At 38.3% G+C, this 20,140-nt stretch overlaps 1 protein-coding gene across 1 annotated transcript in view; it reads left to right on the forward strand.

The window, feature by feature from the left end:
- Nucleotides 1–436: 436 nt before the first annotated feature.
- ulk4 (unc-51 like kinase 4) overlaps nt 437–20,140 on the forward strand; it is a gene marked incomplete at its 5' end in the record, with an annotated part of 69,537 nt that continues 49,833 nt past the window's right edge. The window contains 18 exons of the mRNA XM_080472102.1: nt 437–574; nt 745–844; nt 1,142–1,281; nt 1,363–1,525; nt 1,657–1,758; nt 1,906–1,989; nt 2,190–2,265; nt 3,203–3,349; nt 3,624–3,925; nt 4,061–4,124; nt 4,465–4,531; nt 4,806–4,898; nt 5,410–5,470; nt 5,567–5,781; nt 6,361–6,407; nt 6,786–6,864; nt 12,965–13,072; nt 16,159–16,242. Coding sequence (XP_080328228.1) covers nt 437–574; nt 745–844; nt 1,142–1,281; nt 1,363–1,525; nt 1,657–1,758; nt 1,906–1,989; nt 2,190–2,265; nt 3,203–3,349; nt 3,624–3,925; nt 4,061–4,124; nt 4,465–4,531; nt 4,806–4,898; nt 5,410–5,470; nt 5,567–5,781; nt 6,361–6,407; nt 6,786–6,864; nt 12,965–13,072; nt 16,159–16,242 — 2,070 coding nt within the window. The remainder of the gene's footprint in view (nt 575–744; nt 845–1,141; nt 1,282–1,362; nt 1,526–1,656; nt 1,759–1,905; nt 1,990–2,189; nt 2,266–3,202; nt 3,350–3,623; nt 3,926–4,060; nt 4,125–4,464; nt 4,532–4,805; nt 4,899–5,409; nt 5,471–5,566; nt 5,782–6,360; nt 6,408–6,785; nt 6,865–12,964; nt 13,073–16,158; nt 16,243–20,140) is intronic.

The raw sequence follows: 20,140 nt of genomic DNA on the forward strand, positions 1-20,140 counted from the left end.
TTAGAAACGAGCGAATAGGTTCATTTTCGGATCACTGACACCATCTGTTGTCTAAAGTAATCAGTTAATGTCAGTTTAATGCGCCATTATTCACCCAAACGCTGTTTCGAGATGCTGATCTATTGGATATGATTGTGTTTCTATCTTGCTGCTTAAAGGTAGGCAGATCTTCTACATTTTGGGGGGTCTCAAACAGGTATCACGTGTTGTACAACAAGTAAATGTTATTGTAAACAACACGTTCGTCTGACATGTCGCTCTTTGTTTTTTTTTTCAGTGCTGTTGACAAAAACAATGTTTACAAAGCACTTATGTTGTGAAATAATAAAGGGCTGTTTTTTTTTTTGGTTTTTTTTCTGTGATCCATTTTCCAACTGATGAGTAGTTGAAAAATTATAACTTTAGGTTTTTTACGTTAGTTTCCCTCCCCTAGGAAATGGATAACTTCATCCTGTACGAGCAGTTGGGATACGGTCATAACTCTATTGCCTATAAGGGAAGAAGGAAGGGAAATCTGAACTATTTCGCCATCATCCGCACCAACAAAACCAAGAGATCTGAGGTCACTAACCATGTAAGTCAGTATTTTAAAGGCCTTTGACGTTATCAAGACACCTGCTGTGTTTTCATTGTGATTATACACAAATTGTTATTAGTGGTGTGACGCACACAAGCCTGTAATAATGGACATCAATTCCTTTACTTACTGTATACATCCAATGTTTTGGTTGTTATTCTTCTTAGGTACGTCTCATCCATGACATCGATCATCCAAATATTGTACACTTCTATGAATGGTATAAGACAAACAGCCATATCTGGTTGGTTGCGGAACTCTGTACAGGTCAGTAATCAATTCTGTCACTTGTGATGAACATTTATACAATTACTGGACGTACTACTAGCAACACATCTTCTCAAAGCTGTAAACTGAGAGTATTTCACAAATAGTAATTTGTGTATTCTTCTGTTTTTTTTTTCCTGTCAATCACAAATTTTCATTTTTCTTTTTGTGCATTGCTGTATTATAAGAAAGCGCAACAGATCTCAAGCGTAGATGCACCATATTTGTGTTTTGCAAACTCTTCTCCCTCTTTGATTCTGAAATGACTGTTACTCCTTCCCTCTGTGTTCAAATTAGGTGGTTCTCTGGAGTCTGTAATTGGTTATGATGGATGTCTGCCAGAACCAGTAGTGAGGAATTTTGGATGGGACTTGGTCCAAGGACTGAAACACATTCATGAATTAGGGATTGTATTCTCTGATTTGACCCCTGCTAAGGTTTGCATATGCACCCATCTACAAGAAAGACTAAATTAGATAACGATGTTATTGTAAAATATATTTCTGCATTCTCCATAGATTCTGCTAGATGGTAGCGGCATCCTGAAGCTTGGTAACTTCTGTTTATCCAAGGCAGAGGGAGAGACACTTGAGGAAATATTTTCTGCGATTTCTTCATCAGATGAGGCGTTGGATGGAGATGCAAAGCAGAACTTGGATGACATAAAGAAAAGATTACAAGGTGAGATGACCACAGTAAATAGTTTTGGTTTGTAATTGTTTCTACTAGAAATACAAGTCTGATAATAATCATTTGTTTGTCTTTTTGTACAGCATTTCTAATTATTAAATTTGTGTTTGTATGTTTTACAGGTTCTCTGGCCTACTGTGCCCCGGAGGTTTTGAAGGGATGCGAAACTGATATGAAATCTGATCTCTGGGCTCTTGGTTGTATACTCTACTACATGTATACCGGTATCTACACGTGTTCAGTCACACAAACCAACACATGGACACTTTCAAAATAATTTCTGGAGCCTTTCAAGAGGGTTGCGGACCTTGGGGATCACTGGTCCACTAGACAAGGCTATGCTTTATTACCCCATGTTTTCTGTTTTCCAGGTAAACCTCCGTTCGACTCTGATATCGATACTGAACTGACACACATGATTTTGCATCAAGCACTACCACCTCCAACACAGACAGGTGATAAATTTGCGCGTTCATCCACATAACTTGGCTTGTGCTTCCCAGATATCGTATCTGAAATGAATGCTTTATTTTGTTTCAGGAAGAACAAATACTAGCATCTCAGTAATTAAATGTAAAGAGCGCCCCTGAAGCTTGCTTTTATAGTGCATGTGCTTGTTATCAAATTTTGTTGTTAATTGTGTTGTTTGTTTCAGTGTCTTCTGCGAGTCCTCCCAGTCACGACTTCCAGAGTCTTCTGAGAGGCTTACTCAACAAAGAAACTGATAAGAGGTCAGTGTCATGAAACATCCTCTACAGCTGTTGCTGTTCATCGCAGTAGTTATCGAGTTGAGATCCAGTTTGTGTCAGTGAGTACCCCGTTGTTCTCACACATAGGGTGAGCAGTATTACTTACTGGCTTCTCAAAATGCATCATTGCTCTAAGGTGGCCACAGTATTTTAACAGCACATCTTTCTCATTGGATATCACTGCTGCCAAAAGGCTGGACTCACACAAGGCAGGTTGATTTATTGTCCTGATTTTAATTCCAGCATAAATTGAAATTCATTGGACCAGACTACATTCCACCATTTCCCATAACTGTCCAGTGTTTGTGAAGCTATGCTCACCACAGCTTCAGATTTCTGCACTTGACTGACAGGAGGATAACCTGACATTTTGGTATGCTGTTGTAGCCTCTCTGTTTGAAGCAGGATGTGCTGAGAATTGTTGTTTTCATCCCAGAGTTGTTGTCAGAGTTATTTAAAGTACCAGGTCAGTTCAAATCAGTTTGGAAATTCTCCAGTGTTTTTTTTGTTTTTTTGCCATTAACAGAATTGCTTTTTTGATAGACGTGATCTGTGTTTCACTGCAGTGAAACCTATTGAACAGCATTTAATAAGTTAGTGTTCGCTTCCTATGATACACACATTCTTGTTGTGCATTACTGATATATTATAATCATGTTACTTTAACATTCTGAGGCTGAACAGAGAGCTCCGTACATTCACATTTACAATTTTCCCTGGGTTTTTATCTGAATCTCATTTTCTTAGTAGATTAATTTTTGTTTTCTTCAAAGTATTAATACGTATTTCCATGAATTTAATTAAACTTTTATATGTAATTCCATTATCGCTTCAGAATAATATATTTGTTTATATTTTGGGATTAATATCAGGTTTCTATGTCTTAATGTTTATCTTTGTTCTTTTTTTTATTCTGTAGGATGGACTGGCCCGAGTTGCTCCATCACCCTTTCTGGGCACAGTTACTGATGGAGGAAGATATAGTGATGGAAGGTGTAAAGGAGGATGATGAAGATGGCAAAGCTGAGCAAATGATCTGTGAAGGACTTGATTCAGTTAGCTTGAGGTCTGTCAATACTTGTAATAAATCTCCTGGACACACATTTGCAAATAATAAATTCCACATCAATGCCTGATGTACAAAGTATTGTTCTGTTTCTAACATCCAGTTTGGCTTTAGAGAATTCCAAATTCAGGCCTTTCGGTATGGAAACCCCAACCTTCGGTGGCCTTAGAAACAACCCACAGAACTCCTATTATCATCTGTTGATAGTTTGTATGTTCATCTTTCTTCCACTTGAATAGTTTGTTTTTGTGTGTGTGTTTTCATACCTCAACAGACACACGTGGCCACATAACCTTTCACCTCTCGGAGTGACAGACAAGCTTCTCGCCAACCACTCAGTCCCATCACGACTGAAGCCATCACATGAAACAACTGACAGGCTATTTGACAGAAGGACTGATCACCAACAATCTGTCAAACACGTGTCCTGCGGGGCCGTAAAAAACAACCAAGGTTTGGACAAAGAGCTGGGAAAGGAGGAAGGAGGAGAGGAGCTGGAAAAAACTGGAGATGATCTCAAGCCAAGCAGAACCAAGCAGACGAGCCGCAATCAGATCAGAAAATCATTCACACCGCGTAAGACATGTTATTATTATGATTGTATTAATCACAACCTTGATTAAGATATTTGCTCCGTTGTTGACCAAACTATTTGTCTCAGATATGGTCCACAGATAATCTGACTGTTTTTCTTTGTGTTCACTTCTTCAGTATCACATTTAAATCCAAAGAATGGAGTGGATGAGGACAACACTGAGGCCATTTTTCTGCTCAGGTATTCAGACAATTCTTTTCTGCGAGCGAGGCTACAATAGTTCATGTTGTCGGACTGCTTGATTAAATAAGATTTATTGAGAATTTCAAATTCTGGTGCGAAGATCTTTATATTCTCTCCAAAAAGTTACAAAGTTCTCGTTAATTTAAAATCCTACTTTTGGATACGCCTCTCTAAATCTAAATGGTCTGATCGGACAGTGATTCGTTTCACAGTGAGTGCCACCAATGGTAGACACTCGTCTATACAATATAACATTCTAAAATAAATGAGCTATAAACTATGGTAAATTAGATTCTTCCCATTTGCTTTGTTAGTTAGTTTGTGTATTTGTTTTTAGCTCGTGTGGTAACTCAAGAAAGAACTGCAGTGCCTCAGATTCTGGAAAGCACAACTGTCCACCGCAGGTGAGTGTGTGCACAGGTCCATCTTTATAGTGCAGATTTGATTGTAGTATAGTTTCCAGTGGGGTTGAAAGGGACTGCATGTCATTCAGGGATGTTTTGAATAATTTGGCAATCCCATAAACACATACAGTAAAGAACAAAAACTCTGTGTAGGGATCTGAAGCGAAGCTGTATTTAACTTTTGTGAATATACACTTTATTACATTGCTGTACTGTTGACCACTCTTGTGGTTGACTCTTCACATATACTCTCTCCCCTTGCTCGTCCTCCCAGGATACTTCAGGTACTGACATCACACACCGGATCAAGCAGCTTCTTCATACAGTTGCCGATAAGACTATCGCTCCGATCATTGACAACCCGAAGGTACAGGCTTTCTGTTATTCCGTGTCACATTTAATGTTTTTCAAATTTAGCTTAATACGTCTTTTAGACTGTTTTTAGCCTGTAATTGTGAGTTTGTGTGTAACCTTTCTTGCATTTAAAATATCACGCAGTGATGGAGTGCATCAGCTAACAATATTAATTTAGCTTTTCTTAGTGGTTTTTCAACTTGATTTTATTCTTCATTCTGCCAGACATGGGTATTGGTGTAGTGGTTAGTGCTCTTGTTCCACTATGAGTGTGTCCCTGGTTCAAGTCTGGGCTTTGGTGACTTTCTGTCTGGAAATGTCAGACTGTGATCGTGTGTCTCTGTGTTTGTTATTTGATGGACTGGCGACCTGTCCAGGTGACCTGCCATCATCCATAGTGTGCTGGAATTGGTTTCAGCAATCCTGAGTAGGAAGGGACCCTAACCCTAACCCACTGAATATGGAAGGATTGATAGAGAAAACAAACAGAAGACTGAAGTTTGTGTTCTCCTTCTGTTTGACAGATTCTTAAAACTGCTCCTTTGCAATTTGACCCGAAAACCTTTTGTGTACCGGCATATTCAGGTACGTTTCGTGTGTCAGTACCAATTCAATATGATTTTAGATCATGGTAACTGGATTTAGTTTGTCCTGAAGTTGGATTGTTTCTTTCCCTTCCAGCTGAGAAGTTGCTGTCTCTGAGTGATGAAGAGTGGCCTGCCTTTGTGTTGCGGCTCTGTTCATGTCTTGAGGGACAGAGCCCGGCCACCCCTCCCTTCTCCACAAATGCTCCTCCTGCCTCCACAGCTGTTCGATCCAGACTCAACCTGCTGTGCTACCTCTGCAGTGTGGTTGGACATAAAGATATTGCTAACAGGCTAATTAACTCGACACTGGTAAGAAAAAACACGAATGACAGTCTGGGGATGTTTGCCGTCGGCTCGGCTAGACTGTGGTGTTAAAACTTTGACCCGTTTTTTATCATTGACATATAAACTGTTACGAATGACTCATTTTCTAGCCTGTTTTTTTTTCTTTCCGGATAGTAAAATGCTTCACTGTTAAGATTTAAGTGTAATATGTTGCTCCCTTTGTTGTCATTAATCAAGTGGGGGCCAACTATTACAGTGACAGGGCATAGACTTATTGTATTCAGGGAAAAGGATGACTTGACTTTTTCCTTTCAACCTCCTTTCTTTAACAGTTTTAAATGGCATACTAAAAAAAACATTTTAAGATGTGTGTTTACTAAGTAATCGTGGCTTTGTCTGTACTGCTTATTGCACTCATTTGACTTTAAAAATGTACAATCATTTATGCTATAATGGTTGTAAAAAGTGTTTTCACAAACTTAGTTCAAGTCATAATGAAACTAATACCCATGTTTTGTTGTCAAAAGTCCTAATTTCAAACAGCTTAGGTTTTTAATCTTGTCTTTCTTCTCTCTGTTGGCCTAATCTCCTTCCTTAATTCAGCTTCAAGTATTGACCCAGCAGTTGCGACAAGCTCCTAACTGGGATGTGTAAGTACTTCATATATGTTTTTGGTCTCGTAGCAGCAAACATGAGTGCATGACTTTATGAAGTTGCTGACCGGTCAGAAAAGGAGGTTTATTCCCAATACACCTCACAGTATATAATAATCCATGCCGTAGATATCTAAAACTCTCTGCCTTACACCATCTGGACCAGAAACACACTTTTACTATTACACATGTCAGGATTCACCATCTTCGAACTAAGTTATTGTGGGTTTTTTTGTGTTGTTTTGGAGTTTACAGGTTTTAATTTAGAGGTTTTGCAACTGTTAAAAAAAGTCTAGTTTTTGAACAGTGTGTGTTGATATCCAAACTTTAAATGAGCTTTTCTTAATTACTACATGCAAACACAATGTTTTGCAGACAAACCAAGGTGCTCAGAGTGATGGGTCTTCTGGCTCTGCACTGTAGTGACCTGAGAGAAGACAGTCCTGTTTCTGAGGTTTGGAAAACACACATGCGGAGTTATGTTGTATACACTTCACTGAGTCACATGAATGTCCTGAAGGCTCTAACCATGAGCACTACCTACCTAAACTATCCTTCTCTTGAGAACACTCATCATCAGTTAATGATTGGTGTTACAGCAACATGTTATTTGTTTCTCAAAAGAAGACAACTCTAAGAATTAAAAGTGCACACTCTCAAAAATACAGAGGAGATTTGAACAGAGAGATTGGAAATCAGAGTCAGAAAGATTTATTTTGCCAGGTATTTTTTGCATACAACAAATCGGTTTGGTTTTTTTTTGGCCACTATTAATTAAGAATCAACACTATACAGGGCACTTACACGTACGTACATATAGTCAAATAACATTGACCATATATTACCCATAATGCCATAATGAAAGAGAATATCAACAATAACACTGTTATTATAACAGTATAATAAACAGACAAATTAGAACATACATATATATTCTAATAGATCATAAATTAAGGGTGGTTTGAAGGAGGGTATTAAAATTCAGTGTTGTGATTGGGACTCATTGATGAGATCAGTAAAGGATATATTGGTATCATAAAAACACCAAAAACGAATAAGGATTAAATACATTGACTAGAATATTGTTATGCATTAAGGAATATGAACATCTTTATTAAAATATCAACAAACAAAAACGAGTCTGTCACTTCTCAGTTTGTTCTTCATAGAGCTGAAGTGTCAGTTCACACCACAAGGTGGCAGTAAATACCGAAAGGAGCTCAGCAAATAATGGAGAGAGAGATAGATGGATAGAGAGCGAGAGAGAGAGAGCGAAAACGTTTAACTAAAAAATGCAATAAACAAATAACAGTTTTGCATACATAAGCCATACATTTTATTTTAAGATTCATTTTTACTTAAAGTTACACCTACTTATGACTATTCAACACTCTTGATGTTTTTGTAATGTAAGAGATCTTTATGCATGATTTTATCATCCTCAGAGTTATCTCACTCTAATTATTGAAGCCAACATGAAACAAGATAGCATCTAAAACAGTCCAACGACTGAGAGAGAAATATTTATTGTTCACTCTAACTTTATAGTACCGGTGTCTACCAGCTGGTGGCATTAAGTACCTATGCGAACACAACCGCAGAGACACAACTCACTCCCTCACTCACTCACTCCCTCACTCCCTCACTCACTCACTCACTCACTCACTCACTCACTCAATTTGTTTCATATCAAAAATTTGTTTGTAATTAAACTTTGTACAGTTTCATATGCAATGAATATCACACATGGAATCAACATATTGGAACCATAATATTTATAATGCAAAAATGAATACAGCTTAATACAGGTTTAACATTAAGAAATACATCTTTACAAAGATCCTGGCTGCATTTGTTTTAGACTTTACAAATTATATTGTGCCCAGTGAGCGTTGAATGTTACAGAGAGTGTGCTTGTGAACCTGCTGTGTGATTTATCACATTATGCAAAAATAATTATTTAACTTGCCTTCACTGACATTAATTAAGTAAACAAAAGACTAGATGTACCTGGCAGTGTAATACCATTCAGTTTTAAAACACCACAAATTACTGTGGAGTAAAGCAACATGTTTGGAACAGTGTCACCCAAGCATCTACATTAAAATCTTTGTTAAGTTTGACTTTAATGCAAAACAGTTGTTTAAGATTCTTTCGTGTTGTTATACTTGATTAACTGTAAACCAACGCAGTAGGCTTTGCTTTTCCCTACACAGATGCACATACCATGTTCAGTGACTGTACACAGGCCCCCTCACTGCACATGTACAAACAGTCAAGCTGAAATAATGCAGTGCACAAGCAGCTATTTTATGGGCGTAAGTCTCTCACATAATAATACTTTCATACTTTCATCCTGAAGAGAAGTGTTTAATGTTGCAATTTTTTATTTCTTCAATCTTCTGTCTGACTCTTCCTTGTTTATTGTAAGCCAAAATCATTCTGGCTCTTCTAATTTCGATCCTACAGCTGCTCTTGTCTATGTTATTTTCCAGTGCTGTTATCGTCCTTCAGTTGTTTTGGCACTTTAGTACTTTAGTGCTACTGAGTCGTCACGGCGATTTACAAAATGGCCGACTTTAGCATTGCAGAGTTTTTTTCTGTGTGCTTGTTGTTAAAGACAAATGGCGGAACATTTTTTCCGCTACCTCTTTACTTCCCTTCAGCTACCGCAGGATGACAAATTGTTAAGAAGAAAAGGACAAAGCTGCACGTTTGAGCCTCAGTGTGTGTTTGTGTCTGTGGTCATGTGTGTGCCCATCTATGGACTCAGCAGGGGTTCTGTGTGTGTGTGTGTGTGTGTGTGTGTGTGTGTGTGTGTGTGTGTGTGTGTGTGTGTGTGTGTGTGCACGCGCGCATGTGCATTGTGTATCCATGGGCTTTTTTGAACCTTGTTTGTGTGAGTTCTCAGCAGGGGGGCAGTGTGTGTAGTTTTGTGGTGGTTATTCCCATTTCGTGTGTGTGTGTGTGTGTGTGTGTGTGTGTGTGTGTGTGTGTGTGTGTGTGTGTGTGTGTGTGTGTGTGTGTGTATGTCTTTATAACTATAAATTCTCTCTCTCGATCCATATTTATTTAGTTATAATGACTGATAAAGACTAAAACAGCTCATACTTGTATATTGTGTGTGCGTGTGTGTGTAATCTCAGTAGGGGTTCTCCTGCCGCAATCCAGCTGATCAGTGTGTTCGGGCTGGGTTTAGTTACCATAGTAACTTCTATATGCTCCTATCACCCATAAGCTCATACGAGACACTTGTTTGTCCTCTTGTCTCTCTCTCTTTTCTTTCTGTCCTGTTCCCTTCTTTTTTTTGTCTCTCCATTAGGTCTGTCTTTGTCCATCCCTTAATGAATGGAATTGTGTAACGATAAAAATCTTCTGTCTTGATGTTACTAAGACAGGCTTGATGCTTCTTTGGGAGACTGTCCTTTCAAAACCGTCTCCACATGATTTTCCCCTTCACTTATCATCGCTTATAAAGTTTACTGTGACTTTACCAGGGATTTAACCGCTAAAGCTTCCACCGTGCAGGGTGTTTCATGGGGATATGGTGTCTTAAAGCATGGTAAAAGCTCATAGCAATCTTCAGGAACACACAGTTGGAGTATATTGGCTCTCAGAAGACACTATTGGAAGCATTCTTTACTATATCACACAGTTAAGGGCTAATGGTTTGAACAACTTGTGCTTTAATTGTCTTATTATCAAAGAATTAAAAAAAATGTGTAGTGCAGTATGAATGATTCTTACAGTCAGACGAAATGGGTGTTTTTTTTTCCAGAATGTTTTTGCAACATTATTATATAAAGCCTATGCTAATCTACATCCAACACTTGCTTTAATTTAAATCCCTTCAATTAGGACTTTTTTTTTTTTAACAGATTATCAGAAATACAATGAACAATGTTCATGAATATGCTAATGAAATAAACTGTTGTGATGTCATTCCACTGATGTCCCTGTGTGGTGCTGTAGGTGTCAGTACTAAAGGTAGTGCGCTAACCAGCTAGTCTCAACCTGTCCAGTCTGATATATCCAGCATGTGGCAGCATGTCTTCCTCAGTCTAATTAAAGGATTTTACAGTGAACACAACAGAGGCTGCAGCTGTTAGTAAATACAAACTAAAAACAAACTGCCGAACTGGGTACAGTGACTCAATACTGCCACTTAGTGTAGAGAAATGGCATTGCTTGAATCGCTCATACTGCACCTTTAAAGGTCAGTGTTAGTTTATCTCAATAAAAATCTAGCAAATAAACTTGTAAAGTTGGGTACTTTAGGTAGAAAGCTGGATGCTTAAAGATAAGGACTGTCATTGCAATGCTGCAATACTGCTAAAGTCTATTATTCAACCTCGACATTACCTGGCAAGTTTTGTGCACTTTTTTATTTCTAGAATAATAAATACTGAGCGAATCTCTCGGTATTTGTGTGCGTGTGCATGTGCATGTGTGTGTGGTGTGTTGCTGTACCATGACTGCTCATTGCACGGTTTGTAATATTGATGTCTGTACAAAGTTTCCGTGCACTGTCCAGGCTTCTCTGTCACCATACTGTTGTGTTCTTTATGCAGAATACATAAGTGCATGTATTTATGTCTCCTGTTGTGCATTCATGTGTATTGTTTGTTACGACATGTTGATTCTGAGATTCTATAGTGTTCCCTGGAAATATCTTTTTGGGTACATGTATTGTATGTTTGTGTTTGCATTTATTTCTGGTTTGTTGCACAGAAATGTCTTTCAGCGCCCTCTGTCTGACAGAAGCTGCATGACCAGTTTTTAATCACACCCTGAAATCTCAAGTTTCTCCTCATCCATCTATGTCATTAGTTATTCAAGCTTTATGTGGAGAAAGACAGAAAATGTCAAAAAGCAAACGCAGATCTACATTATTATCCTGGCTGAAGAAAATAAATGTTAATGCTTTACCTGTCCACCAGTGGTGAAGTGGTTAGCACTCACACAGAATGTCTCCGGTTCATGTCCAGGCTTTGAATAATTTCTGTGTAGAGTTTTTCAGTTACTCTGATTTGTTCCCACATTCCAAAAACATGTGTTTGAGGTTAATTGATGACCTTGAAATTGACTGTAGGTTTGAATGTGAGTAAGTGTGACTGTGCCGCTCTATGTTTTCCCTGCGATGGACTGGACGCTGTCCAGGGTGTAGCCTTTCTTTGCCCACAGTCAACTGGGATCGACTGAAACCGATGAATGAATGTGCAACAATATGGAATGAATAAATAGATGGCAGTTTAAAGAAGGTATATATGCACATAAATGTTTCTATTCTAGTCCAAAAGTATAATGCTATTAATGCTTATTGTTCAGTTCTAATCAGCATTCAAGGGGAGAATAGGCAGTGTACAGTGCTCAGAGATGTCTCAGCGTGACAATTCGACACCAGTGTTCCAAAAATAAAAGGAACTCTTCTGGGAAAGAGGAACCTATGTTGAGAGAAAAAATGACAAACAGACTGTTTTTTATCTTCACCTAAACCAAGAGACAGAAGGTGAGACGGAGTGAAAACCAGCCTGTATGAGAGAAAGATGTAGGTGAGAGACGTGGAGAGCAAGAGATGTGATACATACTTAAGGGGCACAGAACATTGGGGAGGATAAGACAGAGGTACATCGACACACAGTGGGGAAAACATCGGGGTTATAGGGATAAAACAAAGAGAAAAAAAGGAAATGGAGAGAACAGAAGAAGAAGATTGAGGCAGGACTTGCATCTGATCAGAGGTGGGCCACTAATGCTAATACTCGGAAGCAGCCAGGGGGCGGGTCTCTGCATATAGTTAATATCGGGGGTGTGTGCTTGTGATTGTGATGTACATTTCTGACAAGTGCCTATGATTGCATGAATATGTGTACCTAGTTAATGTGTGTGCATATTAGATTGTCCTAATCCATGTGTGCCGTCACTACAGTCCTGGCTTACGCTGAGTCCTTTGCCAAACATTGCTGTGTGTGTGTGTGTGTGTGTATGTGCTCTTGTGTGTTTGTGCTCTTGTGTGTTTGTGCATTTGCATACATTTGAGTTTTTCGGTAATGATTGACTTTCCCACAATTTTCCTCTTGCTTCTCCCATTTTTCAGAGCTTCTCTTTAAAAAAAAAAAATAAATTGACTTGACCAACTATTTAAATTTTTATGTAAAGATGACATATTTTAGTCATATTCAAACATTTCCAACGCATTTTATCACACTGTTGCTTATTTCCTCCTTAAAAAAATCCCAAACCCAACATTTTAGACATTCATTAAAAAGTTCATAAAAACACATTGCAGTAATAATAATAATATGGATACTAATAAAACAAATCTTAACACATCACGCAGTGGTACAAAGCAGTTAATGAATGCATAAAAACATATTACAGTGATAATAATATAAATAGTAATAAAAACAAATCTTTCCACAGCATGCAGTGGTACCTTTAAGTCAGATGATTTACCACATACATCTCTGTTCAATTTCATTTAACAGATTTCAAGAGTACACCACGAGGTTTAACTCATAAATGTGCTTATAAAGTGTTCATTCTCTTTCCAGGCTGTATCCACACTGATGGACTTGCTGAAGGAAAACCAGAGGAACACTAAAATAAAACAGTTGCTGCTGCCACCACTTGGGGAGTTTCTCTACCTCATCTCCTCTCAGGTACGATACCGTCTGTTAGAAGTCAACCTGATGAGAGACGGTTGGTATGAAGCGACCAATATAATACCGTTTTTTGATTTGCAAGAAACATAATAGATTCAAGCACATTAAGAGGAGTGAGAAATGAATGCATGTGCACTTGTTTGTGAGCACACAAAGGCAGCTGATTACTGTGACAAGACCATTTTTTCCCCCAGTATTTCTCCTGTTGGATTGATTTTGTGGTATTCTTCTTGATTACACAGGCTCTGTAGGGACAGACTCTGATTGGAATTCAGCTGAAATGTCAAGAGATTTCTTTTTTTAGGTTTTGACCTCTGAAAAGATGGTACCGGTAGTTGGAAATGAAAGGAAGTAATAGAAATACAGAGCTATGCGATAAAAAGGAAACCACTGGTATTGTTGTAAACGTGACTACATCTATCTATCTATTACATATATATATATATATATATATATATATATATATATAGACAATCCAAATATCTTCATGGAGTGAGACCATGATTGTCTCTCTGAACACAACATGGTGTTTTCACTAGAAATGAGAAAAACAATCAGTCGTAAAAAGTTAAAAGTCTTTGGGAGAAGCTATTTTCAGTCAGAACATGTGCATAATTTGTTGTGTATAAGATATTTCCATCATATATTGACCAGTTTCTTAATAGTCTTTGGACAACTGTCTATCGTATCTATATGGAAATGATTCGGCCCCCCTAAAATTGTTAGTACATTCTGTGAACAACTCGATAGATTTGATCAAATACTGTAAAAGAAATGTTTCCGTTTTTAACTCTCAAGTTAAAGTAGATTTTTTTTTCTTAGCTAACAAGTCCAAATGAACCAAATGCAGCACTGGTGCCATACGCAAGAAAGATCAAAAGACATTTTTCTATTACTTCAATGTGAAAGACCAATCCTGAGTGAAATGAATGAAACCGAGTACTCTGTCAGCAGGTAATGGAGTTTAAATTTACATGCTGACTAAATTGAATTGAGGGGAATTGACCCCGATCTCTGAAAATTACAAGAGAGGTAGAGTGGAGGAGGCCACGTGTGACTCTATTAGGAAGGGTGAAGCCAATTTATTTCTGCTTAACCCCCATCTTTTCAGCCGACTCAATTAGACTTCAGATTTTTATTTACACGACTGATGGATAACCTTCAAAAAATCAATCAACGCGCTTGATTACCCTTAATGCTTTCCTGAAGCCACCAAGAAATAACTAAGAGTTAAACACTTTTCAGCTCCGAGAAGAGTTGTTTGTCCCCTGACACCCACTTGTGCTACAAGTGTGAACTTAAGATCACAATCAGGTGTGGCGGCTAAAAGACGATCGTATGTTCATTTTGTTACAGGAAATTATGAAACACAGTGAAACTTTCTGGGGTGATTCATGACATGTTCTATCACAATGAAGGCGGTTGTGTCAAAGTTTATTACACGTTTCTTTGTGTAATTCAATAATTTAGGACGAGGATCATGAGATGCTTGAGGATGATCTCTTAGTAGTAGTTGTGAACCTCAACACAAATTCGTACATCATGAGTGAAACCACAGCAACATTATTTTTGGACATCTGTGAGCTCTACAACTATTTTGCTCCTAGGTCTGTCTAAAAAAAAAAAAAAAAAAAAATCTGTGGAATCAAATGACCTGCACAGCAAGCTGAAGGACACCGGGACCACACTGTGGTTGGCTATTTCAGAATAGATTTTATAGGAAACTTTTACTTTTCCATAAATATTTCCATGTACATGAATCTGATTGCAGTATTATTTATATGCTGCCAAATAGTTCTAAATGCTTCAAATATGTTGGGGGGGGTTTTGTACTTAAAACTCAAAAAATGAACAGTGTTTCCAGACTGATATATACTGATACCAAATCATGAAAAAGGCATGCTTATCTAAAACATGCAGTGAGTAAGTATTTGGAATGCACACTTTAAAAATCTTAATATCTGGATGTGGCTCTGTTGTTAAGATTCTGGTCTGCAGAAGTCTCTCTTTATTATTATTAGCTCAGTAGTCATGCCTTGTTGTGATTATGAACTGTAATTTCTTCTCTGTTCATGTTGACAAGAACGTTTGTGGAGTTTGGAGAGAAGGTTGCAAAATTGAAAGATTAGCCAGGTCAAGGCGGCTTTACAGAGTGGAAACAGCCGGGACAAACACATCCCTGCAAAAAAAATAAATAAATAGTCATTAATACAGAAACACCACATGACTGCAAAAAGACAAGATAGAGGACACTAGTTCTTTAAGATATCACTTGTTGCTTATGAGGCAGAAACCAGTAAAACAATATATTATATTTTGATGCCACTCAGCCATCATGATTTTTCTACACAGCATATGAACTTTTATGAACCTGATAGGTGGGTTCACTTTATTTCTTTCAAGGCATGGAATAAAGAGTTCATTTGAGTTTTGTGGAACAGCCCTTTAAGTGTCCTCCGGTAAAATCTTCTGCTTTACTCTCCTCCTTTTCTGCTGCTTGAGTCAATGACAACGATTAGCAATAGCCTGCAGTGCTGTCTTCATCCTCAAGGTTAGTTGTAGCCTGAAGCCCAACAGACAAGCAATGAAACATTGTTTCATGAAAAGATGGAGATATCGGTTGAAATGATCAGAATTCTGTGGAATGGAAGACGGTGCTGGTACTACAATGAATATAACAACATATTGAACAAAAATGGAAAAAAAAACTTCATGTAAAGGATGAAAAAACTTTTTAACAACATTTTCAAGACCACCAAATAAATGAATGGTGTGTTCGCTAAATCATTGAATATATTAAAACAGACATGTGTTTAAGGCACAAAAACTCAGATGACTTGAAAACAAACAAACATGTTAATGTGAAAGTTAATTAAAACCAAATACTCAAGATGTCTTGACTCCTTCTCCCCTTACTTGCCCTCTCCCCACTCCTCTCCTTGCATCTCCTCCACTTTATCTGTCTGCCTTTCCTCTCACTCCCACTCTATTCCTCCACTGTCCCCACCCCCCATCTGTACCCCCTCCTCCTTTACCCTTTCCTCTCACCCTTTTTCCCTCTCTTTGCTATGCCTCTCTATCAGGAGGAGAAGAGAGGCTCCCCAGAGGGACTATGGTTCGTTCCCGCTGCCGCCTACACTGGCTTAATGAGGAGCCTGCGGGAAGGGGTGAGTGTCTCTGTGTATGTCTGCGTGTGCCTGTTTGTGTCTGTGCCTGTGTAGCTGTGACTAAGTCTCTCTCAGTGTGTGCCTGTGTGTGTGTGAGTGTGAGTGTGAGTGTGTGGCAGGGGATCCCTGTGAACAGTAATGATGAGGCAGCTGTGGGGGCCTAAAGCGTTGTTTGCCAGCTGCAAGTCAAGGGCATGCAGAGTAGTCATGCACACATGCACGCGCACACGCACGCACACACACACACACACACACACACACACACACACACACACACACACACACACACACACACACACACACACACACACACACTCACACTCTTACCTGCATCAAACTCAACCCTTTATTGCTCAGCCTGACCTCAGCAGCAATTAGGACCCTCCAGACACGCACGCACACACACACACACACACACACACACACACACACACACACACACACACACACACACACACTGTAGCTGGTGCAGAACCACAAGTGAAAGTTTAGCTAGCTCTTTCCAATTTTTTATATTTTTTTTTCAATGATTTAGGTGTTTAGGATTGGTTAAATCTTTTCAACACAGTTATTATCTGTTATCTGCTCAGGGAAATAACTTTCGTTTTTGTTCCTGGCTTTTAGAAAATGTCCAATGTTCTCCCCTTCCAAATGAGGACGTTTGAAAGGGGACTAAATATTACATACTACATAAATGCACATATGGTTCCTTTAGTTTAACAATAAAATGCAGTGAACGTAAATAAGGTTTATTCCAAAGTGTATGTGGTTAATTCTTTCATCACGTTGCAGACTACCTAACCTGACCTGACTTTGTTTTGAGCTCAGTACTTTATAACTTTAGAAATGTTTGTGTTATCAATGCAGTTGTCAAACACGGAAAAGGGCTATGTGTTGCTTTTTGTTTACCTCTTTTTGAATTAAACATACAGCTCTTCGTGGCCAGATCCCATCCTGTAGTAATACAGTAGTATTTGTATTGTTCTCACATGATGGCCCATTGCCACTGAATGAGGAAACATTTGCTGGGTAGTGAGACTAATAGATACAGTGAACAGGTGGAAGGAGAGAAGGAAATGGATGGATGTTGTTTTGTCTCTCAGAGGCAGAAGGGGTCTCACTGTGGTGGCCCCCTATAGCAGAATGAATATAGATGAAACTGGTCTGCACAGTTGTCAGCTAGTACCTACTGTTGCTTCATTACCACTGGGAGTGTAGTGGGGGGATAGATGAACAGAGGAGGGGTGTGTGTGACAGGAGCAAGGAGAGGGGTGGAGGGGAGGGTGGAGAGGGTTGACTTATTTATCATTATTGAGCTGTGAGAGTATGCTGATGGAAACACACACACTACTCACACACAGCCTTAGGGACCAGACACTCATCCTTAGACCCAACCTGCCTGAGTCTCTTTCCATCTCTCCCGCTCTCTCACCCTCCACCCCATCTCTCTTCCTCCCTCTCCCTGTCTGGCTGTTTTTCTACTGGATTTATCTCGGATATTACGATGCTGTCTAAATAGTCTGACTCTGCCCCATGAACATCGTATTTTCTCTGGTCGAAGTGGTCACATTGCGATATAGCATGATATACCCAAATTATACCCAGTGTCCTCCAACGTATCAAACACCTAATTAACCGATCATGCTAAAAGCATTGTGCAAATTTCAAGAGGCTCAGTGAAGATTTCAACCATGCATGGTTTGAATGTGTAAGAAAGATGGTGATTAAAGTGGTCTTGAAACAAAATTGTTTGTGCCAGACAGGCTGGTTTGAGATTTCAGAAACAGAATTAGAGAGAAAAGCTCAATAATTAATTAATTAGTAATTTGAGAGCAAACAGAATATTTATTTCAGGATGGGTTTTCAACTGTTACTAAAAATTGTAGGGGCATCTATGGTCGTCTTTCAGATGTTTGCTACCTCTAAAGACTCCTTGTTTATAAAAAAAAATTCAGATTTGTTTCTTGAAGCTGAGCCTTGTTCCTCAATGCTATTGGAAGTGCCACTGCCAGAGTCTATGTGATTCCATGAAATTAAATCTTACGACACATCATGTCATAGTTGTCTCACTCTTTTGACCTTCTGGCTCGTTCAGACCCGGGGCCAAGAGGACATTAGCACCACAGTGTGACTGCTGAAGCTTTAGGTTCAACCCAATGATTAAGTTTTGATTCTACACTGCCTTATCAGTATTATCAGAAGGCCAGTACTTATGTTTGTCAGATATTTCCTTTAGCGATGCACAGGCTTCATCAATCGGTGAGATTGAACTGCAACTAGGTGACTATTCCAACTATAAGTTCGTCTCCTTGTCTGCTTTCATTGCACCAAATCTCAGGTGCCACCGCCCATATGACAATGTGAGCACAAAAGAAAAGTTCACTTTCTGTAATATACATGTTACAAAATAATTATTGACGTTATTCTTAATTTAATAAAGTTATCATACAACAACTGAGAGTGTATGGAGGACTTTCAAAATCCCAATCCCACATCTTCTCCACCACCCACCTTTTCAAACTGGCTGATACTGTGCACTTCACATGTTTTTATGTTTATGATCAATTGATCTCTTGTGCTTTAATGATCTTATTCTCTCTAAGGTGACCTTGGGTGACCTGAAAGTCACCTCCAAATAAAATATATTCATATTAATATTAATAATAATAATAATTATTATTATTATAATATTATTATTATTATTATTATTATTATTATTATTATTATTATTAATAATAATAAATAATAACTATTTTATTTCATTTTATGTTTTTTTTTTTTTTTTTCATTCTGACTTATTTCTCCAATCTCCGATGAAGTCTAACCAAGGAAAAAGCTGCCTAAATCTATCAATGGCTCACAGTCAAAATCTAAAGAAAAATTAAAGGAGGTAAATTGGTCTTAGAGAGGTGAGAAGGACATTTCAAAAGGGCTTTAACACATGTGTTTTTTGCAGCTGTTTTTCCTCACAGTAAAAAAAAAAATGTCATTCAGTGAATAGAAATGAGTCTGCAGTGTACGGAAAAATCCTCTTAGAATAGAAATTAGCAATCAAGCAAAACATCCCATTAACTAACAGAGAAGCCGAGGCCACATGGTTCTACTGTGACTGACAAATCATTCATCGCATGATTCATATTATAGTAACCTTCTGTTTGTTCAAGAGCCCATCCACCCTTCCATTCTTCCATCTCGCCATCCCTTTATCCATCCATCTATTCATCTATTCATTCAAGCTGAACTGAAGCACGACCTTTATAATCTCTGTTTACTCGTAGAGAACATGCAAACCTGACACAGAAAGGCCTTGATCGACAGACTTCTTTCTCTCTCTTATGAATAATTCAATGTTATTTCCAGATAATGTTAAAATTGTATTACAGTTTGCACAAATATTTTGGCAAACATATTAATGAACATTGACAAGCACAAGGCAGTACTAGTAGTACTTTGTGATTTCGTAGTGGGAAGAAAGTATAATTTGGTCTTTGCGCAAGCTCCGACAGGAAATATTTAGCTCTACTAAATTGTGCACCACATTCATCATCATAATCACTAATTCTGGTTGCATGCTGTTTAATGCTGCACAGGTAGGGGATTAAATGGCTTTTTTAGAGTTTCTCTAAAGAGTTTCTCTGCTGCTGGAGTGTGATGAGAGTGGAACCGACTGAAGATCCAAAATAATTTAGTAAAAGTGGCAAGACTATCACACTGAGCGTTTGCTACAGTGGCAATTCTTTTCACTCTCATATGGCAGGAGATTAAATATAACTAGATTTTTGGCTGATTAAGTTTTTAAAGCTGACATTGTCTGGATTGATTTGAGATGATCACTTCATCTTTCCACTATTGATTCATAGTTTGATTAACGCGGCAATAATGTTTGTGCTTCTTCTGT

This window comes from Lipophrys pholis (assembly GCF_963383615.2).
Source record: "Lipophrys pholis genome assembly, chromosome: 9".
Classification (NCBI taxonomy): Eukaryota; Metazoa; Chordata; class Actinopteri; order Blenniiformes; family Blenniidae; genus Lipophrys; species Lipophrys pholis.